The 26,330-nt window shown below is 38.5% G+C and overlaps 1 protein-coding gene across 1 annotated transcript in view; it reads right to left on the reverse strand.

The window, feature by feature from the left end:
- The window catches only part of MYOZ2 (myozenin 2), a 47,627-nt gene extending 22,547 nt beyond the window's left edge, over nt 1-25,080 (reverse strand). Inside the window, exons 1-2 of the mRNA XM_028087387.2 lie at nt 25,005-25,080; nt 414-583 (exon numbers count right to left, since the gene is read on the reverse strand). Of these exons, the coding sequence (XP_027943188.1) occupies nt 414-583; nt 25,005-25,080 (246 nt within the window). The remainder of the gene's footprint in view (nt 1-413; nt 584-25,004) is intronic.
- Between the last annotated feature and the right edge of the window lie 1,250 nt (nt 25,081-26,330).

Here is a 26,330-nt window from a genome sequence, read left to right on the forward strand (position 1 = left end):
GTGCCAGGATGTATTCAGCCAGTAAAATGCGTACACTTACTTTGTGGAGTGCTGTGTGCTTTGGAAGTGTTTCCATCCCAAACATTTAACTAGTAGAGATAAAACCATGGAAACTTTTAGTTCCACCAATCTCCACTCCCTCTCCCTCCTTAGCAGAGCATACCAGCTTTTCAGTGCCAAATTTACGGGGTTGCAATGTCCCCACAGAACTAAAAAGATACTCATAACATATATAATACTTCCTTTGTTTATTCATCTAAGCTATTTACTATCATAAAAAAAAATCTAACAGAATCAACAGAAAAAATATGTTGAATGAATATGTAGAATACTTGTTTGGGAATCTAGTGATACATAGACACTTAGAAGTACTACCTGTTTATTTAGATACCACATAACCAAGTTATACCTACATTTATTTGTGCTTTAGTTTCATACTGGAAATTTTCAAATGTGTATTTATCAGATCTTCTTTGTCGCATCTTAAATAGTCTGGCGCCACGGTTACTGAGATGGGATAATTCTTCCAACATGATGTCTCTGGGGATGCTGACTTTTTTGCCCAGGTGCATGCCATCTACATCTGTAAAACAACATTCATGTGCATGAAAACCCCAAGGTAAGCATTTTTAAATGCTTTGCTAAATTCCATAATTTATTGCCTGCTATATGCTAGTGTAGTGGGTAAGACAGAGACAACTTACTCAGAGTTTGGCTTGAATACTAGCTCCCTTACTTTCTAACTGTATGATTATAGATATGTTACTTATTTTTCTAAGCCTGAGGCTCCTCATCTCTAAAGTTCAGATAATACCTACTGAATATGCTTGATATGAGGATTAAATAAAATGCTTCATAGAAATCACTTAGCTATGGTACCTGGCACATAGAAAGAGTGAATGAGGAGCGCCTGGGTGGCTCAGTCGTTGAGCATCTGCCTTCGGCTCAGGTCATGATCCCAGGGTCCTGAGATCGAGCCCCGCATCAGGCTCCCTGCTCCTCGGGGGAGCCTGTTTCTCCCTCTCCCTCTCCCACTCCCCCTGCTTGTGTTCCCTCTCTCACTGTGTCTCTCTCTGTCAAATAAATAAATAAAATCTTTAAAAAAAAAAAAGAAAGAGTGAATGAAAGTTAGCTAATAACACTATTAGTATAATTTAGTGTTTCCAAATTTAACGAGTTTTCAAACAGCACTGCTTATAGTTGTTTTAATAAGTTCTGTTTGGCACCCCACGTTTTTATGTGTTTGAGCTATCCCTGTTGCTTGAATGCCTACCCTTCCATCCATGCCACTCCATTTCCTTATCTCTGTCAAAATACCATTCATTCTGCAGCCACCACCAGGAGCCTAGTATGAAGTAGGCAGGTGGTAAGTACTGAATGGACAAATCCTTCCCGATTCAGCTTAATGATATTTCTGTGAATCCCTTCACTAAATCTCTATTCATAATTATTCATGCTTTTTTCTTTCTTTTTCTTTTTTAAGGTTTTATTTATTTATTTAACAGAGAGAGAGAGAGAGAGAGAGCACAAGCAGGGGTAGTGGAAGAGGGAGAAGCAGGCTCTCTGCTCAGCAGGGAGCCTGATGAAGGACTTGATCCCAGGACCCTGGGACCATGACTGACCTGAGCTGAAGGCAGTTGCTTATTCAACTGAGCTACCCAGGTGCCCCTATTCATGCCTTTTTCATATCTCCATAGCAATGAACCACAATTACTTGATTCCATTTTACTTACTTAATGGTTTGTATTTTTTTGTTTTTGTTTTAGTCTTTGTGTCCCCCATCCTTACATAGAGGAGATGTCCAGTAAACGACTGTTATTTTCTATTTTTAGTACTGAGGGACTTTTTTTTGAAGAGTTTTTTATTTATTTGACAGAGAGAGAGATAGCAAGAGCAGGAACACAAGCAGGGGGAGTGAGAGGGAGAAGCAGGCTTCCCACTGAGCAGGGAGCCCGATGTGGGGCTCGATCCCAGGACCCTGGGATCATGACCTGAGCCGAAGGCAGACGCTTAACGACTGAGCCACCCGGGCGCCCCTGAAGGACTTTTTTAAAGTTGAAAATAGATGAAACTCTTCTATTTTCTCCTTTAATCAAGAATATATTTCTATGTAACCCACAGAATTCTCTTGCCATTGTAGACTGCTCGTAAATCACAGGAAGAAAAATTGGGCCATTAGTAAAATAAATAATTCATTATTCTGATTGATTGGGGCAACATTCTTTGATGATGTGACAAATTAACCCTAATAATTAAGCTTTTGGGGGTGTTAGGGATGAAATAACAGAATTACTTGAATTTTCTCCTTATTTTGTTTTGGAAAAAAATCAATTTGTCCACATATTTTGATGTTACATGAAGAGAACTCCACTAATCATAAAAATTGCCTGCTCTTCTACTTCCACCTGACAGTGATGAGGTAGCACTATTCTTCCCTGGCTGAAGCAGTGTCAGACCAATATAGATGAAAAAGAAGGCTTAAATAAGAGCAAGAGTCTTAGAACATAATCGGAAAATTTCCAAGCTCAAACAAAAAATCTTTTCATACCAGGAAACAGGAAGATCTCAAACCCAGTGAATAAAAAGGCAGATGCCAACATGAGATGACTGAGATATTAAAATTACACAACCAAGATTTCAAAGCAGCCACGATAAAAATGGCTGTTCAATGGATGGAGACAGTAGCAGAATAGAGGGCAGAATGGGAAAAAAAAATCTGTGAACTGGGAGACAGAATAATAGAAATCACCCAATAAGAAAAACTGAGGAAAAAATAAATTGAAAAAAAGATGAAGAGAGCCTTAGGGATTAATGGGACTAGAACAAAAGATAGAGCATTTGTGTCACTTAAGTCCCAGGAGAGGAGAAGGAAGTGGAGCTGGAAAAGTACTCAAAGAAATAATGGTTGGGGTGCCTGGGTGGCTCAGTCAGTGAAGCAGTCGTTAAGCATCTGCCTTCGGCTCAGGTCATGATCCTGGAGTCCCAGGATTGAGCCCCGCATCGGGCTTCCTGCTTGGTGGGGAGTCTGCTTCTCCCTCTGACCCTCCCCTCTCTCATGCTCTCTCTCTCTCACTCTCTCTCTCTCAAATAAATAAATAAAATCTTAAAAAAAATAATAATGGTTAAAAACTCCCCGAATTAGGCAAGAAAGATAAATCTACAGATTCAAGAAGCTAAGAGTGTCTTATACAAGATAAATTTATAGAACTTCACAAGATATATTATAAACTTCTAAAAATTAAAGATGAAAAACCTTGAAAGCAGCCAGAGAAAAATGACAACTTACCTATAGGGAGGGAAAAAAAAATGAGAATGACAGTGAACTTATCACCAGAAACCATGAAAACCAGGAGAAAGTGGCACAAAGTTACTGAAAGAAAAAAACTGTCAACCCAGTGAAAATATCCTTTAGAAATGAGGCAGAATTTAAAACATCTTCAGATGAAGGGAAACTAGGAGAATTTGTTTCCTAGAGACCTATCCTAAAACAATGGTTCGGGCAGCTATAACAAAATACCAAAGACCAGTGGCTTCTAAACAACAGAAATTTATTTCTCACAGTTCTGGAGGCTGGAAGTCTGAGATCTAGGTGCCAGCATGGTTGGGGTTCTGGTGAAAGCCTCCTTCTGGGTTGCAGATTGCAGATTTCTTGCTGTGTTCTCACATGGTGGAAGGGACAAGATAGCTCTCTTGGACCTCTTTTGTAAGGGCATTCATCTCTTTCACGAGGACTCCACTGTCATGACCTAATCATCTCCAAAGATTCCATCTCTTAATACCATCACAGGGGCATTGGGATTTCAGTATATGAGTTTGGTGGGGACACAAACATTCAGACCATAGCAAAAAGCTAAGGGAAGTCCTTTAAACAGGAGGGAAACAATAAAATATGGAGCAAAGAAAGAATACAGTGAGCAACAGGGTGGGTAAATACAATAAGCTTCCCTTCTCCTCTTGAGTTTTCTAAATTATGTTTGACGTTAGAAGCAAAAACTGTAACACTCTCTGATATAATTATAAATGTATGTAGAAGAAATAGTTAAGACAATTATATTGCAAACAGAAGAGGATAAAGGGACATGAAGGTAAGTAAGTTTTCTATACTTCACTTGAATTGATAAAGTGATGACATCCATAGACTTTGATAAGTTATGCCTATGTAATGTAATTCTTTTTTTTTTAAGATTTTATTTATTTATTTGACAGAGAGAGAGAGAGACAGTGAGAGCGGGAACACAAGCAGGGGGAGTGGGAGAGGGAGAAGCAGGCCTCTCGCAAAGCAGGGAGCCCGATGCAGGGCTTGATCCCAGGACCCCGGGATCATGACCTGAGCCAAAGGCAGAGCCCAATGACTGAGCCACCCAGGCGCCCCGCATATGTAATGTAATTCTTAAAGCAACTCCCAAAAAAGCTATTACAGATGGACTTGAAATCACTATAGATAAATAGAAATGGAAATCTTAAAAACGTTCAAGTAAACCGTAGAAAAATAGGAAAAAGAAAACAAATGAAAAACAGAGGCAACAAACAGAAAACAAAAAAATAAAATGATAGGGTTAAGCCCTAACACATCAAAAATCACATTAAATATGAGTGCTCTAAATGTACCAATTAAAAGACAAAGATTGCAGATTGGATTAAAAACCATGATCCAACTATATGCTGTGAGTTGGACAATAGAGGCAAGTTGAAAGTAACAGGATGGATGGCCACTTAGGTGGCTTAGTCGGTTATGCATCTGACTCTTGATTTTGGCTCAGGTCATGATCTCAGGGCCATGAGATTGGGCCCTGTGTCAGGCTCTGTCCTCAGCGGAGAGTCTGCTTGAGATCCTCTCTTGCCTTCTCCTTCTGCCCCTTCCCCCACTTGCACACATGCACTCTCTTTCTCTCTCTCTCAAATAAATAAATAAATCTTAAAAAAAAAAAAGAAACTAACAGGATGGAAAAAGATATATCAAGCAAATATTAACCCATGGAGATCAGAAGTGGTCATATTAATATCAAATAAAGTGGATTTCAGAGCAAAGACAATTACCAGAGACAGAAAAAGCATTATATAACGATTAAAATACCAATCCACCAAGAAGATCTAGAAATTCTAAATGTGTATGCAACAAACAACAACAGCAACAACAAAAAGAATTAAAGGACAGAAAGGAGAAATAGACAAATCCACAGTTATAGTTGGAGACTTCAACATCCCTCTCTCAACAAAGGATAGAACAACAGACAGAAAATCAGCAAGGTTGTAAGAGGACTCAATAATACCATTTACCAGGAAGATCAAATTGACATTTATAGAATTAGATTCTGCTGAACAACAATAGAATGCACGTTCTTTTCAAGTGCCCATGGAACATATACCAAGGTAGACCATATCCGGGGCCATAAAATAAACCTTAACAAATTTAAAAGAGTTAAAATTGTGCAGAATATGATTTCTGTTTACAACGGAATCACATTAGAAATTAGTAACAGAAAGATAATAGGAAAATCTCTAAGCATTTGGAAACTAAACAACATATTTCTAAATAATCCATGGGTCAAAGAGGAAGTCTCAAGGGAAATAAAAAAAAATCATTGATCTGAATGAAAATGAAAATAAAGCATGTCAAAGTTTATGGGACACAGTTAATGCAGTGCTGAGAGGGACATTTATAGCACTAAATGTATACATTAAAAAAAATAAGAAGTCTTAAATGAATAATCTAAGCTTCTACCTTAAAAACCTAGATAAAGGGGGCACCTGGGTAGCTCAGTCAGTTAAGTGTCAGACTCTTGGTTTCGGCTCAGATCATGACCCTAGATCAAACCCCGAGGGGGACTCTGCCTTGAGCATGGAGCCTGCTTAAGATTCTCTCTCTCCCTCTTCCTCTGCCCTTCATCACTTACCTGCTGGTTTGCACGCATGTACACATGTGTTATCTCTCTTTCTCAAAAGAAAAAACAAAAACAAAAAACAAAACCCTAGAAAAAGAAGAGCAAAATCAACCTAAAGCAAGCAGAAGGAAGGATATAACAAAGATAACCGCTGAAATAAAAAACCAGTTAAGCATGGGGTTGAGTTTTGAAAGATAAATAGAATTGACAAATCTCTAACTAGACTGACACAGACAAAAATATAAAAGACACAAATTACCGATGTTAAGAACAAAAGAAGGAACTACAGGAACTACACACACTGTAGATAGCAAATGGATAATAAAAGAATACTGTGAAAAATTGTATACATAAATTCACATAAATTTGAAAGCTTAAAAAAAATTCACCAATTTTTGAAAAGCACAAAGTATCCTATCTCACCAATATGAAGTAGAGAAGTTGATTAATCCTATAAATACAAAACAATCAAATTTATAATTTTAAAATCTCCCAAAAAAGAAATCTTTAGAGTAGATAATTTCACTGGAGAATTCTACCAAACATTTCAAAAATTAACACCCAATTCATAATCTCTACCTGAAAATAGAAGATGAGAGAATAGTTCCCAATTTATTTATTAAGCTAATATTACCCTGATACCAAAACTAAAGACAACACACAAAAAGAAAGCTACAGACCAATATTCTCCATGCATATAGAAGTAAAAATCCTTAACAAAATATTAATAATTAGAATTCAACAATATATAAAAATTATTCTATACCATGAATAAGTGGGGTTTATCCCAGGGATACTGACTGGTTCAATATTCAAAAAATCAATATATTCTACAATACTAACAGGCTAGAGAAGAAAAATTACATGATTATACCGTTGGGATCGAGGGCTGGGCAAAACACTATTGAACTTGACACCACAATTCATTAGAGGAAAAATTGGTAAATAGGACTTCATCAAAATTAAAAACTTTTGCTCTGAGAACGACTTTTACAAGGATGAGAAGACAAGCTACAGAGTGGGAAAGCGTATTTGACAACAAGCTAGAATATATAAAGAACTTTCAAAACTCACCAGTAAAAATGCAAACAATCCAATTAGAACATGGGACAAAAACATGAAGAGACATTTCACCAAAGAAGAAATACAGATGGCAAATAAGCATACAAAAATGTTCAACATCATCAGTCAATTCAAATTAAAGAAATGCAAATTAAGACCATAATGGCAATGTCACTATCAGAATGGCTAAAATGAAAAATAGTGATAGCTTCTAATGCTGGGGAGGGTGTGGAGAAACTGGATCACTCATATATTGCTGTTGGAAATGTAGAATGGTACAGCCACTCTAGAAAGTAACTTAGTAGTTTCTGTTAAAAACCTACTGTAGAACTAACAGTAATACTGGGCATTTATTCCAGTAAAATGAAAGCTCATGTTCACGCAAAAAGCTATGTACAAATATTCATAGCAGCTTTATTCTTTTTTTAAATTTTATTTTCATAGCAGCTTTATTCTTAATTAAAAACAAAACAGAAATTATCCGGACGTACTTCAATGGGTAAATGGTTAAAAACATTGTGGTCCATCCATACCATGGTACTCAGGAATAAAAAGGAATAAACTATTGAAATATACATCTCCTGGACATATCTCCAGAGAATTACACTGAGTGGAAAAAAGCCAACCTCCAAAGGTTATACACTGTGTGTGTGTGTGTGTGTGTGTGTGTGTGTGTGTGTATCATTTATATAGCATTCTTGAAATGAAAAAATATAGAGAGAGAAATAAAGAACAGAGTAGTAATTGGCAGGAGTTTCTTGACTATTAATGACAATATTGTGGTTGTGATAGTATACTATAGCTTTGCAAGACGTTACCTTGGGGGAAATTAGGAAAGGGTACATGATGGGATAGCTCTGTATTATTTCTTACAATTGCATATGAACTACAATTATCTCAAAAAAAAAAGCTACAAAGCCATAAAAAGATATGAATAATCCTTAAGTGTAAACTGCTAAGTGAAAAAAGCTAGTCTGTAAAGGCCACACACTGTATGGTTCCAACTACATGGCATTCTGGAAAAGGCAAAACCCTGGAAGACGGTAAAAGAATCAGTGGTTGCCAAGGGCTTGAGGGGAGGTAATAGGGATAAACAGGAAGAGTACAAGGGATTTCTAGGGCAGTGAGACTATTCCCCATGATACTATAATGGCAGATATATGACATTATGCATTCGTGAAAGCCCATAGAACACTACAACACAAAGAGTGACCCCTAATGTAAACTATCGACTTTAGTGTTTTTGTTTTTTTTAAGATCTTATTTACTTAATTTAGAGAAAGAGAGAGAGTGTGTGTGTGTGTGCATGAGCAGGGGAGGTACAGAGAGAGCGAGGGAGAGGGAGACAACATCCAGCAGACTCCACACTGAGTGCAGAGCCAACTCAGGGCTTGATCCCAGGACCCCGAGTTCATGAGCCCAGCCGAAACCAAGAGTTGGATGCTTAACCAGCTGAGCCACTCAGGTGCCCCTGGACTTTAGTGTTTAATAGTGTATCAATATTCGTTCATCAGCCATAACCAGTACATCACACATCAATAATAGGGGAAACTATGTATTGGGAGGAGAAGGGGTATATGGGAACATTCTACTTTCTGCTTAGTTTTTCTGTAAACCTAAAACTGCTCTAAAAAAAGTGTATTATTAAAAAAAATTTAATTGAAAAAATTCATGGCCCCTTCTAATGCAAGAGGAGCAGCTTTGTCTGCTCTCCAGTATGAAAAAAAAAAAAAAAAAAAAAAAGCTATGCTTTACAATCCCCAGGGATGGCAGGGACTGCCTACGAAAAAGGAATAGGAGGAACAGAGCAAAATAAATGAGGGTGTTTTATAACAGTTGCCTGGGATTTGCTTGCCAAACCTGTTGAGTTCTACAGGGAATATTTGCCTTCATCTATTTGCAAGTGTTTGGAATCTTTGTTACTGTGTGCTTGGAACATGGAAGGAGAAGCTAGGTTCTTTTTCAACATACCTATGAATATATACCTCCATATTCTAAAGAGAGTGACAAGGTGGGCTCTTTCAACTTTTTGATCCTTTTTTTAAATAAGATTTTGTTTATTTGAGAGAGAGAGAGAAGGAGAGAGAGAGAGAGAGCACAAGCTGGGGAAGGGCAGAGGGAGAGGGAGAAGCAGACTCCCCACTGAGCAGGGACCCCCACGTGGGGCTCCATCCCAGGGTCCTGGGATCATGACCTGAGCTGAAGGCAGATGCTTAACCAACTGGGCCACCTAGGTGCCCAACTTTTTGATTCTATAATCAAAATAGCAAGTTCCCTTTAGATACAAAGGATAGAAGAAACAGTATTGCTTATACTTAGTGCAGTTATGGAAAGGGGGAATCTCTTTAAATGTTTCTCAAAACAATTCAGTTAGCAATGAGAGAGAGAGAGAGAGAGAGAATGAAATAGTAACACAAAAAATCAAAATCTACAGATTTTTTTCCATTGAACTTTTCTAGAAATACATATTCTATATAATGTGATATATTACAAATAATGTTTTTAAACACATTTAGGTTTTTCCTGAAAAACCTTTCTAATGGGACATTTTGAGGAAATGAAAAATGCCCCAAAGCAGGCAACCACTAAAAAATGTGGAGATGACAATCTTCATAGTTATAGAATCTTTCTCCTTACAATGAAGGCTACGAAGATTTTCCATAAAGAAACTGAAACAGAAATGCAGCTCTTTTCTTCCTCCCCATTTCTGTTACTGTTTTGAGTCATTACAAATAGTTAAATGAAAATAGAGGTGTTAGAAAAAGGAATAACATATTATTATATTAATTTCTATATCTTCTAAATTCTAAGCTATGGCATAAGTTTAATTCTGTGACTCCAGACAGAAATTTGAGAAAATGTTTTTATCTCATTTCCCTCTTTTAAAGTCCCCCCGATATTAACTGATTCCACCAACGTTTCTGAAATAACCACATGACTTAAGTAGATTCCATCCCGCTGGTCCCTGGGGTGTGTTTGACCAGAGTTGATCAGCTTGGTGATTGATTCAGAAACAAGTATGAGACCTGATCCAGGTCAATGAGAGTGAATATCAGGACTTTTCTCTGTGCATGTTGTGCCAAAGATGCTTTCTTTATCCTGCTGCGTGTAAGCACGGAAGTATATTGCCCAGGAAACTATTGGCAAGTACTTGGTAGAATGATAGAGCCAGGCTTGGGATGAAGCTTACCCCAAGGAAATCTAAACAGAGACAGAAAACCAGAGATTCCTTGGCAGCATACTTGAGTGGCTAGATGAAGCCCTACCAGATCACCTCTGAACTTTTCAGATATATGAGCCATAAATTCCCTTTATTGTTTAAGCTAGTTGGCTTCTGACTTTCTCTTATTTTCAGCTAAAAGCATGCAGATATAGTTATTCTCTTGAGATCTTCATTTCACTGATGTAGGTCCAAAAACTATATCAAGATGGGAGTCATAAGGAAGAGTGAGGAAGACCAGCCTAAAAGCCCAGCAGTAGGGTCCTCAAAGAGGAAAGAACAGAGAGCAGGGCTATAACAAAAATGGATATCCTGCTTCTATTTGGGGGGCGGAGCAAGATGGCGGAGGAGTAGGAGACCTAGATTTTGTCTGGTCTCAGGAATTCAGCTGAATAGGGATCAAACCATTCTGAACACCTACGAACTCAACAGGAGATCGAACAGGAGAGTAGCAACAGCTATCTGAACAGAGAAGCGACCACTTACTGGAAGGTAGGACGTGCGGAGAAGTGAATCCGAGGCGATATTCGGGAGGATAGACGGCGGGGGAGGGGCCTCCGCCGGCCGCTTCTGGCAAGTGCTAGAGCCGCGGAGCACAAAATCGGACCTTTTAAAAGTTGGCTCCGCGGAGGGACGTCGCTGCAGTGGCTAAGCGGGGGGTGGAATCCTCCCGGGACAGTGTGGTCTCAGGACCCTTGGGGTCACAGAGAGACCGGGGGTGCCTGAGTGCGGCAGAGCTCCCAGGTGTCGGGGCGGGGAAGCCGGCTGCAGATACGGAGCAGAGTCGCGGGCTCTCAGCTCGGGGTTGCCATAAACTGTGATCTGCGGCCCAGTCGGGGCACGGCTCCCCCAGCAAGGACCCAACAAGCAGCAGATCCGGGGAGACTCCCCTTCCTTCCCGGGGAGGAGCGGTGCGGGAACGCACTGCAGGGATCTGCTGGGTTTGGAGACTCCGAGCTGGGTCGGGTGCCAGAGATAGCAACGCTCGATCACAGGCCGGGTGAGCGCGGAGTGCGGCCGGAGACCGGGGACACGGGAGTGACTGCTTTTCTCTGGGGGCGCACTGAGGAGTGGGGCCCCGAGTTCTCGGCTCCTCCGGGCGGAGACTGGGAGGCCGCCATTTTCGCCCTGGTCCTCCAAAGCTGTACCGAGAGCTTGCAGGGAACAAAAGCTCCTGAGAGCAAACTGGAGCAGCTTCCTTAGCCCGGACCGACAAGGGCGGGGCAATTCTGCCTCTGGCAAAGACATTTGGAAACCACAGCAACAGGCCCCTCCCCCAGAAGATCAACACAAACAGCCAGCAAGCCAAGACCAAGTTGATCGATCAAGGAGAATAGGAGAACTCCAGCGCTAGGGGAATACTGCACATAGATTCATGGCTTCTTTTTTTTTTTTTTTTTACCATGATTCATTATTTCATCAAAGTTAATTTTTGTTGACTTTTTTTTATTTTTCTTTTTCCCTTTTTCAACCAACATCTTATAAATCCCTTTTAAAAAAAAAAAACATTTTTTATTTTTTTTTTCATTTTTAGAGTCATATTTTATCCCTTCATAGTAGTTATCCTTGTTTTTGGCATATATATATAAGTTGTTCTCTCTTTAAAATTTTGAGGTACAGTTTCTTCTAACAGATCAAAATATACCCTAAACCACTAGTGTATGGCTTTGTTCTAGTCTCCTGCCTGATCACATTCTCTCCCTTTTTCCTTTTTTTTTTTTCCTTAAATCTTCTTTCTTTTTTTCAAACAACTTATCTTACCAAGTCCTTTTATAAAATCTTTTATAATTTTCATCTTTACAGTCATCTTCCATCCCTTCATTGTATCAACCCTTATTTTGTACATATATGTCTTTCTTCCTTTAAAATTTTAGGAGGCACTTTTTTCTAACAGACCAAAATACGCCCAAAATCTAGTGTGTGGCACTGATCTATGCACTAGCCTGATCATATTTGATCATATTCTGCCTTTTTTGAATTGTTTTGTTTTTGTTTTTATCTTTTTTTCTTTTTTTTTTTTCTTTTTCTCTTTCTTTTTTCTTTCTTTCCCTTTCTTTTCCCCTGGTTTCAGGTCTTTTCTGATTTGTATACAGTATATTTGCTGGGGACGTTGTAAACCTGTTAGCCTTTTGTTCTCTCATTCATCTATTCTCCTCTGGACAAAATGACAAGACAAAAGAAATCACCTCAGCAAAAAGAACAAGAGGTAGTACCATCAGCCAGGGACCTACTCAATACGGACATTAGTACGATGTCGGACCTAGAGTTCAGAATCATGACTTTAAAGATACTAGCTGGGCTTGAAAAAAGCGTGGAAGTTATTAGAGAAACCCTTTCTGGAGAAATAAAAGAACTAAAATCTAACCAAATCGAAATCAAAAAGGCTATTGATGAGGTGCAATCAAAAATGGGGGCACTAAATGCTAGGCTAAATGAGGCAGAAGAGAGAATCAGCGATATAGAAGACCAAATGATGGAAAATAAAGAGGCTGAGAAAAAGAGAGAGAAACAACTACAGGATCACGAGGGCAGAATTCGAGAGATAAGTGATACGATAAGACGAAACAACATTAGAATAATTGGGATCCCAGAAGAAGAAGAGAGAGAGAGAGGGGCAGAAGGTATATTGGAGCAAATTATAGCAGAGAACTTCCCTAATGTGAGGAAGGAAACAGGCATTAAAATCTAGGAGGCACAGAGAACCCCTCTCAAAATCAATAAAAATAGGTCAACACCCCGACATCTAATAGTAAAACTTACGAGTCTCAGAGACAAAGAGAAAATCCTGAAAGCAGCTCGGGAGAAGAGATATGTAACCTACAATGGTAGAAACATTAGATTGGCAACAGACCTATCCACAGAGACCTGGCAGGCCAGAAAGGACTGGCAAGATATCTTCAGAGCACTAAACGAGAAAAATATGCAGCCAAGAATACTATATCCAGCTAGGCTATCATTGAAAATAGAAGGAGAGATAAAAAGCTTCCAGAACAAACAAAAACTAAAGGAATTTGCAAACACGAAACCAGCCCTCCAAGAAATATTGAGAGGGGTCCTCTAAGCAAAGAGAGAACCTAAAAGCAGCAAAGAGCAGAAACGAACACAGACAACAGACAGTTAACAGTCACCTTACAGGTAATACAATGGCACTAAATTCATACCTTTCAATAGTTACCCTGAATGTAAATGGGCTAAATGCCCCAATCAAAAGACACAGGCTATCAGATTGGATTAAAAAACAAGACCCATCCATATGCTGTCTGCAAGAGACTCATTTTACACCCAAAGACACCCCCAGATTGAAAGTGAGGGGGTGGAAAACCATTTACCATGCTAATGGACACCAAAAGAAAGCTGGGGTGGCAATCCTTATATCAGACAAACTAGATTTTAAAACAAAGACTGTAATAAGAGATGAGGAAGGACACTATATCCTACTTAAAGGGTCTATCCAACAAGAAGATCTAACAATTGTAAATATCTATGCCCCGAACATGGGAGCAGCCAATTATATAAGGCAATTAATAACAAAAGCAAAGAAACAGAATGACAACAATACAATAATAGTGGGGGACTTTAACACCCCCCTGACTGAAATGGACAGATCATCTAAGCAAAAGATCAACAAGGACATAAAGACTTTAAATGACACACTGGACCAAATGGACTTCACAGACATATTCAGAACATTCCATCCCAACGCAACGGAATACACATTCTTCTCTAGTGCCCATGGAACATTCTCCAGAATTGATCACATCCTAGGTCACAAATCAGGTCTCAATCGGTACCAAAAGATTGGGATCATTCCCTGCATATTTTCAGACCACAATGCTTTGAAACTAGAACTCAACCACAAGAGGAAAGTCGGAAAGAACTCAAATACATGGAGGCTAAAGAGCATCCTACTAAAGAATGAATGGGTCAACCAAGAAATTAAAGAAGAATTAAAAAAATTCATGGAAACCAATGAAAATGAAAACACAACTGTTCAAAATCTTTGGGATACAGCAAAGGCAGTCCTGAGAGGAAAGTATATAGCAATACAAGCCTTTCTCAAGAAACAAGAAAGGTCTCAAATACACAACCTAACCCTACACCTAAAGGAGCTGGAGAAAGAACAGCAAAGAAAGCCTAAACCCAGCAGGAGAAGAGAAATCATAAAGATCAGAGCAGAAATCAATGAACTAGAAACCAAAAGAACAGTAGAACAGATCAACGAAACTAGGAGCTGGTTCTTTGAAAGAATTAACAAGATTGATAAACCCCTGGCCAGACTGATCAAAAAGAAAAGAGAAATGACCCAAATCAACAAAATCATGAATGAAAGAGGAGAGATCACAAGCAACACCAAAGAAATACAAACAATTATAAGAACATATTATGAGCAACTCTATGCCAGCAAATTAGATAACCTGGAAGAAATGGGTGCATTCCTAGAGATGTATCAACTACCAAAATTGAACCAGGAAGAAATAGAAAACCTGAACAGACCTATAACCACTAAGGAAATTGAAACAGTCATCAAAAATCTCCCAAGAAACAAAAGCCCAGGGCCAGATGGCTTCCCAGGGGAATTCTATCAGACATTTCAAGAAGAATTAATACCTATTCTCCTGAAACTGTTCCAAAAAATAGAAATGGAAGGGAAACTTCCAAACTCATTTTATGAGGCCAGCATTACCTTGATCCCAAAACCAGACAAAGACCCCATCAAAAAAGAGAATTACAGACCAATATCCTTGATGAACATGGATGCAAAAATTCTCACCAAAATACTAGCCAATAGGATCCAACAGTACATTAAAAGGATTATTCACCACGACCAAGTGGGATTTATTCCTGGGCTGCAAGGCTGGTTCAACATCCGCAAATCAATCAATGTGATACAATACATTAACAAAAGAAAGAACAAGAATCATATGATCCTCTCAATAGATGCAGAAAAAGCATTTGACAAAGTACAACATCCTTTCTTGATCAAAACTCTTCAGAGTATAGGGATAGAGGGTACATACCTCAATATCATAAAAGCCATCTATGAAAAACCTACAGCGAATATCATTCTCAATGGGGAAAGGCTGAGAGCTTTTCCCCTAAGGTCAGGAACGCGGCAGGGATGTCCACTCTCACCACTGCTATTCAACATAGTATTAGAAGTCCTAGCCACAGCAATCAGACAACAAAAAGAAATCAAAGGCATCCAAATCGGCAAAGAGGAAGTCAAACTCTCACTCTTTGCAGATGATATGATACTGTATGTGGAAAACCCAAAAGACTCCACCCCAAAACTGCTAGAACTCATACAGGAATTCAGTAAAGTAGCAGGATATAAAATCAATGCACAGAAATCAGTGGCATTCCTATACACCAACAACAAGACAGAAGAGAGACAAATCAAGGAGTCTATCCCATTTACAATTGCACCCAAAACCATTAGATACCTAGGAATAAATCTAACCAAAGAGGCAAAGGATCTGTACTCAGAAAACTATAAAATACTCAGGAAAGAAATTGAAGAAGACACAAAGAAATGGAAAAACGTTCCATGCTCATGGATTGGGAGAATCAACATTGTGAAGATGTCAATGCTACCTAGAGCAATCTACACATTCAATGCAATCCCCATCAAAATACCATCCACTTTTTTCAAAGAAATGGAACAAATAATCCTAAAATTTGTATGGAACCAGAAGAGACCCAGAATAGCCAGAGGAATACTGAAAAAGAAAAGCAAAGCTGGCGGCATCACAATTCCGGACTTCCAGCTCTATTACAAAGCTGTCATCATCAAGACAGTATGGTACTGGCACAAAAAACAGACACATAGATCAATGGAACAGAATTGAGAGCCCAGAAATGGACCCTCAACTCTATGGTCAACTTATTTTTGACAAAGCAGGAAAGAATGTCCAATGGCAAAAAGACAGTCTCTTCAACAAATGGTGTTGGGAAAATTGGACAGCCACATGCAGAAGAATGAAACTGGACCATTTCCTTACACCACACACAAAAATAGACTCCAAATGGTTGAAAGACCTAAACGTGAGACAGGAGTCCATCCAAATCCTAAAGGAGAACACAGGTAGCAACCTTTTCGACCTTAGCTGCAGCAACTTCTTCCTAGAAACATCGCCAAAGGCACGGGAAGCCAGGGCAAAAATGAACTATTGGGATTTCATCAGGATAAAAAGCTTCTGCACAGCAAAAGAAACAGTCCACAAAACCAAAAGACAACCAACAGAATGGGAGAAAATATTTGCAAATGACATATCAGATAAAGGGCTAGTATCCAAAATCTATAAAGAACTTATCAAACTCAACACCCAAAGAACAAATAATCCAATCAAGAAATGGGCAGAAGACATGAACAGACATTTCTCCAAAGAAGACATCCAAATGGCCAACAGGCACATGAAAAAGTGCTCAACATCGCTTGGCATCAGGGAAATCCAAATCAAAACCTCAATGAGATACCACCTCACACCTGTCAGAATGGCTAAAATTAACAAGTCAGGGAACGACAGATGTTGGCGGGGATGTGGAGAAAGGGGAACCCTCCTACACTGTTGGTGGGAATGCAAGCTGGTGCAACCCCTCTGGAAAACAGTATGGAGGTTCCTCAAACAGTTGAAATTAGAGCTACCGTTTGATCCAGCAATTGCACTACTGGGTATTTACCACAAAGATACAAATGTAGGGACCCGAAGGGGTACGTGTACCCCAATGTTTATAGCAGCAATGTCCACCATAGCCAAACTGTGGAAAGAGCCAAGATGCCCACCGACAGATGAATGGATAAAGAAAATGTGGTATATATACACAATGGAATATTATGCAGCCATCAAAAGGAATGAGATCTTGCCATTTGCAACGACGTGGATGGAACTGGAGGGTGTTATGCTGAGTGAAATAAGTCAATCAGAGAAAGACATGTATCACATGACCTCACTGATATGAGGAATTCTTAATCTCAGGAAAGAAACTGAGTGTTACTGGAGTGGTTGGGGGTGGGAGGGATGGGGTGGCTGGGTGATAGATATTGGGGAGGGTATGTGCTACGGTGAGCGCTGTGAATTGTGCAAGACTGTTGAATCACAGATCTGTACTTCTGAAACAAATAATGCAACATATTTTAAGAAAAAAGAAAAAGAAGAAGATAACAGGAGAGGAAGAAAAGGGGAGTATGTCAGAGGGGGAGACGAACCATGAGAGATGATGGACTCTGAAAAACAAACTGAGGGTTCTAGAGGGGAGGGGGGTAGGGGGATGGGTTAGCCTGGTGATGGGTATTGAGGAGGGCACGTTCTGCATGGAGCACTGGGTGTTATGAACAAACAATGAATCATGGAACACTGCACCCAAAACTAATGATGTAATATATGGTGATTAACATAACAATAAAAAATTTAAAAAAAAAATGGATATCCTGCTGGTCACGGACTCATCTGGTTTCGTAAGATACATTCACTCCTTTTTAGCAAAGTACCAGAACCATCACTCAAGCGAGAGAGAGAGAGCACAAGCTGGGGAAGGGCAGAGGGAGAGGGAGAAGCAGACTCCCCACCGAGCAGGGACTCAAGCTCCTACAAGGAATAGATGTTCAGTAAGAGCCATGAAGAACTTACCTACTAATCAGCTGGCACAGTCTGTTATTACTAGTAAATTTGTATCATAAGAGAGGAGAAATAAGAGACAAAAAGGAAAAAGGAGGAGGTGCATAAAATAATGGACACTCAACCTCTTTTCTTATTCATCATACTCCATTCCACTTCCTCTAAGCCTGCATTTTCTCCCTCCTACTCTGTGATAGACAGTGAGTTAACTGGCTTTGAGTGGCCATCTGAAAGTATTAAGGACCTCTGGGGCCAGAAATACTGGATGATAAGTCAGCACTAGAGCAAGCTTCTACTGGCTCACAAGCGTTGACTGATAAATTTTCAAGAACTCTGTGAGCCAGTAGTTAACTTCAGTAAACAGAGCCCTAATTAAAATTAAATTATATAAATTTAATAGTTAGAAAAAGTATTTAAAAACAAAGCAATAAATACTCAAAACATATCACTTTTTAAGTCTTCTTACTGCATTTTGCTATTACCTATGCTTCTAATGTTATTTCTATCTGTTTGTATGTGTATGGTGGAAATACTATATAACATATTACTGCACATATTTTCCTAAATTTCCATTCAGTGCCTTCCTGATGGTAGCTTGAAATTGGTCGTGGTGGGTGTATTTATACCATAGAAATTGGCAAACTCTGGAAACCAAGGCATTTCCCCCCCGCCCCGCCCCAAAGACCCAGTTGTTAAGTATTTACTAGCAAGGTACTAGACAGGGGAATATGTTAAGTCAACATATTTTGCATAAACAAACAGCAAAAGACGTATCTAAATTCTCTAGGGTTTTCTTCCCTTCCCTTCCAACAGTTAAATTTATAACTGGAGCAGTAGTTCCAAACCATCTGTAAGGGGAATCTAATGTATGAACACTTTCATTACTTAAACTTACAGAGTGAAGAACACTGTCAACTGAGCACATAGAATCCAAGTCCAGCTGTTCACTGCCCTTGAGTGCAAACCCCTCTGCAGGGCCTTAACAGTGTTTTTATTTTTATTTTTTTTAAAGATTTTATTTATTTATTCATGAGAGACACAGAGAGAGAGAGCGAGAGAGAGGCAGAGGGAGAAGCAGGCTCCCAAGGAGCAGGGAGCCCGATGCGGGACTCGATCCCAGGACTCTGGGACCATGACCTGAGCCGAAGGCAGACGCTTAACCATCTGAGCCACCCAAGCGCCCTTAACAGTGTTTTTAATCTGGATGCCTGATAAATGATATAACTTATTCAGGATACATATCCTTGCCTTGATGGATTAGAAGGTTGTCTTTGTGGCATTAGATCATCTATTGAAAATACTATTGCTAAGCATACTTTCCTATTGATGTTATTTATAGTGACCCAAAATTTTCCCTTTGTTCTTTAAAGATTTTATAGGACTTGATATATTGTATTTGGCTACTATTTCAAGAATCAGTGATTATTTATGAACAGTTGAATACCTAATTATAAATTGATACAGACATAATCTAAGGGTCTTGGCCATAATCAAATTAATTTCCACAGAAAACCCACAATTTTTAATCTACTAGAAATATTCTTCCTCAGTAGTGTCCTCAAATGTGCAATACTTCTGTAGTTAAACTAAGGTTTAAAATCTTACATTAAAGTCAATCAGAGAAAGACATGTATCATATGATCTCACTGATATGAGGAATTCTTAATCTCAGGAAACAAACAGGGTGCTGGAGTGGTGGGGGTGGGAGGGATGGGGTGGCTGGGTGATAGACATTGGGGAGGGTATGTGCTATGGTGAGCGCTGTGAATTGTGCAAGACTGTTGAATCACAGACCTGTACTTCTGAAACAAATAATGCAACATATGTTAAGAAAAAAAAAAGAAGAAGATAGCAGGAGGGGAAGAATGAAGGAGAGTAAGTCGGAGGGGGAGACAAACCATGAGAGACGATGGACTCTGAAAAACAAACTGAGGGTTCTAGAGGGGAGGGGTGTGGGGGGATGGGTTAGCCTGGTGACGGGTATTAAAGAGGGCACATTCTGCGTGGAGCACTGGGTGTTATGCACAAACAATGAATCATGGAACACTACATCAAGAACTAATGATGTAATGTATGGTGATTAACATAACAATAAAAAATTTAAAAAAATCTTACATTAAAAAGTTCAAATATTTTTATTTTTGAGTACATACTTTCCTTCTACCTTTCATACTGTGGAGCCCCATTGCAATGAGTATTAGAAACCAAATGGAAAATGGCATTTTATTGAGACAACATGTGATCTTTGAAAATGTGATCAGTTCCTTTTTCAAACCTTACATTAATGCATAGTCTTATGAACAAACGCTGGACTTAAGTTCCTCCAAAAGGAAACATTCTTTTTTTCATATTTATTTCATACATTAACGTTCTGAAACTTGATCGAATGATTTGTGTGTGCACAGGTAGTTCTACATATATAATGTGAAATTTTGATCCTACCAAAAGTTACATATTTACTTAGATCAGTGAATCTAATTCATAGTTTATATAGATACTCATTTACACATAATTGTAGTAAGACAAAAGATCTTAATAAAAAAAAAAACTCTTTTCCCATAATTCCCTGGCAGTTGCAATTCTGGTAGAATGGGCAAAACCAGTGGAGGGGAGTTAACAAAACTGACTTGCTCTAGGGTGGTCCTATTGATTTACTTAGAAGCCTGAGGCCAGTGATTTTTCTTTGTACTTGCACAGGTCTCTTCTGCTTGTATACAGATAGTTGGCCTGAGTGGATTGAATAATTGTCAATAAAATATGCTTTATTTCAAAATGTAACATACACATATACATATTACATGAAAGATAATAGTCCAGACTGTGATTTTGAATAATGCCTGAAAAGACTACAGTTGATAATAAGGTCATTAATAATTTTCTTTGCATTAAAAAGTTGATTTTGAAATCCATCTGAGATTCTTTAATTTCCTATTTTATATCTCTTTGCTTTGATTTGAGTTCTACAGCTATTTTATAAAGTTTTCAAAAACTTACTATAAAATATTATCATTTAATAACTGTAACTTTTTAAACATTTAAGAAATGAGATTACCAATATATTGAATTACACAATTTGGAATTACACAGTCATCTAGTACTGTTTATGAAATGCACATGTACAGCATATTAGAGTGAAAAAGACAACAAAGAAACTAGGATGATAGAATTGTATGGTTGGACTTAATACCGTGATTTCTACTTGGACAGTAACTAGAATTTATTCTAGCTCTCTGCTGCTACTTTCCTGAAGGACCTTTATAGAAGTTTAGAAACCTATGGCATGCTCAAAAAATCTTATGAATTCACAAGATGTTACTGCACACCAGTTTTCCAAAAAAGCACACTTTTTTCTTGGGGTTATGGAGTGCTGATGTGAAAATTTAAACCAAGGAAGACAAATAAACTTGTACACTGAAGCATTAGGTTAAGTTCTTTTTCTCCCCAAACTTTTCATATTTGATCTGTGGTATTTAAGGCCTTCTCGGTATCCTAATTTTAACATTGATGGCTTGATTAAAACATTATAGTTTAAGGTATGCTGATGCAGGAAAAGCAAAAGGGGTCTTCACATAATCTTCCATCTGAATTTCTAGATTTTACACTCTATACTTTTCAAAGTGCCCTTGCAATTTATGTCAGTATTAGCATTGTCTTTGTTATTGGAGAAACTCAGATATGTTGATGTTTGACTGCAGCACAGAGCTCAGTAAATTAGAATCATGGAATTTTAGAATTAAATGGATCAGCAAATCCAACCTCCTCGTGTTCAGATGAGGCATCTGAGGTCTGGTCTGGAACCCAGGGCTCCTGGTACCCTATCAACAACAGCACTCCATTTAGAACCCAGGCTTCCTGTTTTCAGACCACAAAGCTAAACTCTTTTCCTGAAGTCACAAAAACAGGCTGCTCAGTCCTCTTCTGTGTGCTGGGAAAAGCTGTTCACCAGTCATGCAGGGAAAAATTAAAAACATAAACAAAAAACATCCCAAAAAAGCCCTCATAGAGCCCCAGTGAAAAAACTGTAGGGTGACTGAAGCAGCCTTCCGAGGCACTGTGGTCTTTCCTGTTTCTGAAGTTCTTCTAACCTGTCAGTTACATCTGTGTGTAAGACTGGGGGTCAGCATACGCCCAGTTCTTCTTATGGTTATTGTCACTCCAATTCCTTCTCCCCATCACGTCGGGACAGATGCCAGTGTCTCTAGAGAGCATCACCTGCTTCTCTTCTTACTCCCCCTCCTCTTTCTGTCAACTTATCACTCACTATAATTTTATGCTTCCCTATCTCTCTCCTTCCTCCTCCAGTATTCAAGTCTGAGAGATTTAGTGAGAAGAGGAACAGGATTAATACCAGAGAATATGTACGAACTAAAGGTAAATGGCACAGGGCTAGTGGGCATGAAACTTTGATAAGCCAACTATTCTTGCCCCCACAACTAATTCATGCACGGATAATGGCAAAATATTTTTGTATTTTTGCCTGTCTTAGAATAGCACTTGTTAGATGGTAGCAACACGGTTCTCTTACTTCTGTATAAAGGACAGAAGTTTTGTTTCACAGCAGTAATGCAAGACAGTTGCTACCATCAGCTCTATTCCTTCTAATACTGATGATGATCATCATGATGATGGTAATGATGTAACGATGTGACAGAATAGAGCCTTAGTGTCAGGGGATACTTTCTATTAATTATTTGTTGGGAGTGTGGTATATTTGCTGCTGGGACATAATCTGACACAACAAACATAATGGATCTGTAATGAGTAACAATTTGGGGTGTAGTTAGTAGAGGCTGGTAGTTATCTACATTTTTACTCATTCTATCCAGTTCTATGTATGTTAGTCTAGATGGGTAGGATTTTTCATTAATTCTTGACGGTTATTTCTCCTTCAGATGGAATGAGTGCTCTGATGTACAACTCTCCTTTTTTGATTCTTACATTTTCCTACCGATTGATCTCAAAGTTTCACCAGCTATAGTGTCTCTCCCAAACGACAAGAACTGGAGTGAACTTGCAGTTCATGTTAAAAGACAACCCATTTAGTCAGTTCATTGTCACGTTTCATCCTTCTCCAGGCTAAATGTTTTTGAAAAGTGATATAAAAAATAAAGGAGTTACAATGTACAAAAGAAAAAAAGTCCTGATGCACAAGGAGAGAAGGAGGGCTTTGAAAACATCCTTATCTGTTCAGTTTTATAAGGGAAGATCCAACCCAAGTTTGATTTACTGTGTTATAATTAAGATCGAAACAGTTGCATGCTCTATCTTAAATCATCCAGATTTTTACTGCTGTGAAGTATTTGAAAGTTTGGAGGATTATTCCCGAAAAGGTTTCTTTGTAGTCTGTCTCATCTCGGCATCCACGACACTTCCCTAGCTCTGGATCTCTGGACACCATATCATACACAAATAGTAAAATTCCATATAAGATGTCAGAGGAAATAAGAGAGGGAAATTATTTAAGCTGTTTCATAAAGTACTACAGCTATTTTATCTGAGATGAGTTAAGAAAGTCTGCGATCATTCTGCATTATCTGGATACTTGACCTCCAAACACAGGCAGAGCATGTGACTCCACTTAAGGGGGTTGGAAATCTACCCATGACTTGAGAGGGAGGCTTCGGCAGACTTTACATGGCCAGGACCTACTGGTGGTAAGATAATAGTTTGGAGGGTTTTTTCCCCTTGAGATAGAATTGTATTTTTTCTTTATTTTCATAAACACAAAATTTACGTTATAAGAAAAAGAAAAAAATATTCTTACCCTTGTAGGTCTATGTCAGGACTAACATAGAGTAGAATCCAACACATGATTTAAACTGGGAATACATTAAATGGATCAATTGATTAATGATTAGAATGCAATTAAAAAATAACTTATCTCAAGTCCAGTTTTAAGGTAAATAATTTATTCTCAAACTCAAGTGTTCATCCAGTTTTTCCTTGTTGATCAGGAAAACTATAAAAACAATTTCAAGTAAACTACCTGAACCAGGAACTATAAAGAAGCATAAAAATTTAAAAGAAGTGTGAATTTCTGAACTTTGGACAGGTACAAGTTTAGTTCTGGAATCTGATTCAGAATTATTTTCACTTTATTCCAAGCTAGTCTGACATCATAGTAAAACATGGAAACTAAGTTGAATCCAGTATGCTAATTTTATATTGCAGAAAATAGAAAACGAAACTTAACAACAGGACTCTTCAGATATGTCTACATTGTATGGAGAGTATCTAAAACAGTCTTTGATTGGTTCTATGCAGTGTGCTTTATGGAAGGTGAAATATGAAAACACTATACTTACCCCTGTTCCCGGCTGCCCCCACCAGATCTCATGCCTCTAGGTCTCAATAGTGTTCAGGTGAAAGGTTACATTCCTTGTCAATGGAGGGGAAATAAGGAGGCATTCTGAAAACTCCACAGATATATCTGGAATGGCTCAAATCAGCCCTTAAAAGCATCTGGATATTCTACCCATTCACTTTTAAAATTGATGCTATCCTTCGCTCATAAAGTTTCCTTTATAACAATCAAAATGCAATTTATAAAGCATTGCTTTCTAGAGGTATTTGCTAGAACTTAAGGAAAAGGAGAATGGAATATCATCTTGCATCTAATTTATATTAAATTTTTTGAGTCATATGCTTTGAGACTACATAAACTTTATATTTCCCTAGACATCATAAATAAAAGTAGATTTCTATTGAAAATATCTTAGTAAACCAATTACTAAATATGAAGACTGGTTTAGGGGTTATAGAAATTCACAATCTGAATTCCAACTTAAGAGTTTTTGTACAAAAAAGATGATAAAATATATTTTTAATGTTTTATGTAATATATAAGGTAAAAGAAAGCAAGATATGCCATGTGGGTTGGACCATGAAGACAAGTATGAGACCTGTCCAAAAAAAGGAATTGAGAGTGATATTAACTTATAATGTGAAATGTGAAAGGCAAGCCAAGCAGAATGTACATCAGCTGTCAGATTGCTTCATTCCTTTAGAGCAGTTGTTCATCTGAAAATAGCTTTCAGATGAGAAAGGATGACTACAAAAGGATTAGTTACCATAGGCTTTTCTACATCCCCTAGAGCTCCAGGTTTGTTATGACAGAATAGCAAGAATTTAAAGGAAGTAAACTATAGAATATTAAATATCATCAGGAAGGATCTTTGTTAATGCTGAGCTAGAGTAATGCTAAAAAAGGATTTTCACTGATACCATTTCCATGGATTTCCTTCATGATGGCTGATGCTTGCTGTTTTCTCTCCTTCACCATGGTATTATGTGAAAGCATGGTCTTTCGTTCCCTGTGGAAAATAAAGGAACGTTATTGAGGCAATGTGAAGAACTCCTCTGGAGTATTTTATAATCATCCTTTTGAAAGAGAGCATCTTCGTTCTTTATTAGGAATCTATTATTGTTTCTACTGAGTGACTTTAATATGCCTTATCTATCTTGTGACAGAGCATGTTATTCATTGACAGGCAATGTCACAGTGAACAGAAGATAATTCTCAGAGTTTCAGTCCCAGTCTTATCTATACACTTGTACAATGGTCCCCAGGCAATGAGAAACAATGAGAGAGCTGCCTCCTCTCCCCTCCCTCTTTCTTTTCCACAGTTTATTTTAATCTGTCATCGTTTCCTTACTGGCCTTCATTTGTACCAGCATCACGGTACATCAGTTCCAGCAAACTGTAAGAACGAAGAAAGGACACTAGATTAAACCAGAACTCTTTGGTGGTGGCATTTTAATGTTAGCATCAACAGCTGCCCTTTAAAGCAAAGAATGCCCATTTATGAGTCACCACTCTGAACCTCCTTGGACAACTGACTAATAAAACATTTTAAGAAACAATATACTCACCTTGCCCTTAGGCTGTGCTTTGCAGCGGGGATGAGTCCCAGTTTGTGGAGGAAAGAGTGGAGATGGAATATGGATGGCACTTGGGCCCGATGGTTTTTATCCCTGAGCCTGGGACGGCATGGTCCCTAGCTCTGACTCAAACTGGGGACTAAGCCTTTCTGAAGAGACTGGCATCCAGCTGACATCAACTGACTATATATAGCACCAAATACTTCAGCTACTCATATCTTCCTGGCGAAAGGGAGGAACAGAGAAAGATTAGGTTCTTTCCATTGTGTTTCTAGTTTGTGAGATGGTTGAAGGAACATACAGAAAGTTTTTATGGAGCACCTTCTCTATGAGGAGATAGTAGCCAAAAGGGATTTTTAAAACTTGTTAAGATGTAGATCTTATGCTGCATCTTCTTGAGGTGGCAAGAGACACGTATGTGAATTAGAACAGATGATAGATCATTAACCATTACAATGAAAGTATGGGTAATAATATCTATGGAGTTTCAAGAATGAAGAAAGCAATGTTGGATGAACCAGTAGAGCCATTCCTTAAGCAGGAGTGAGAACTTATGCTAGGTACAGAAAAATGGGTAATATTTGAATGGCAAAGTGGGGGAACACTTGGCAATGGTGTAAAGGTTGAACCATGAAGCTATTTGAGTAAAAGTGGAGACTCATAACTGGG

This window comes from Eumetopias jubatus, unplaced genomic scaffold (genome assembly GCF_037043125.1).
Source record: "Eumetopias jubatus isolate StellerSeaLion01/CBP00866 unplaced genomic scaffold, mEumJub1_p1.0 scaffold_2, whole genome shotgun sequence".
Lineage (NCBI taxonomy): Eukaryota > Metazoa > Chordata > Mammalia > Carnivora > Otariidae > Eumetopias > Eumetopias jubatus.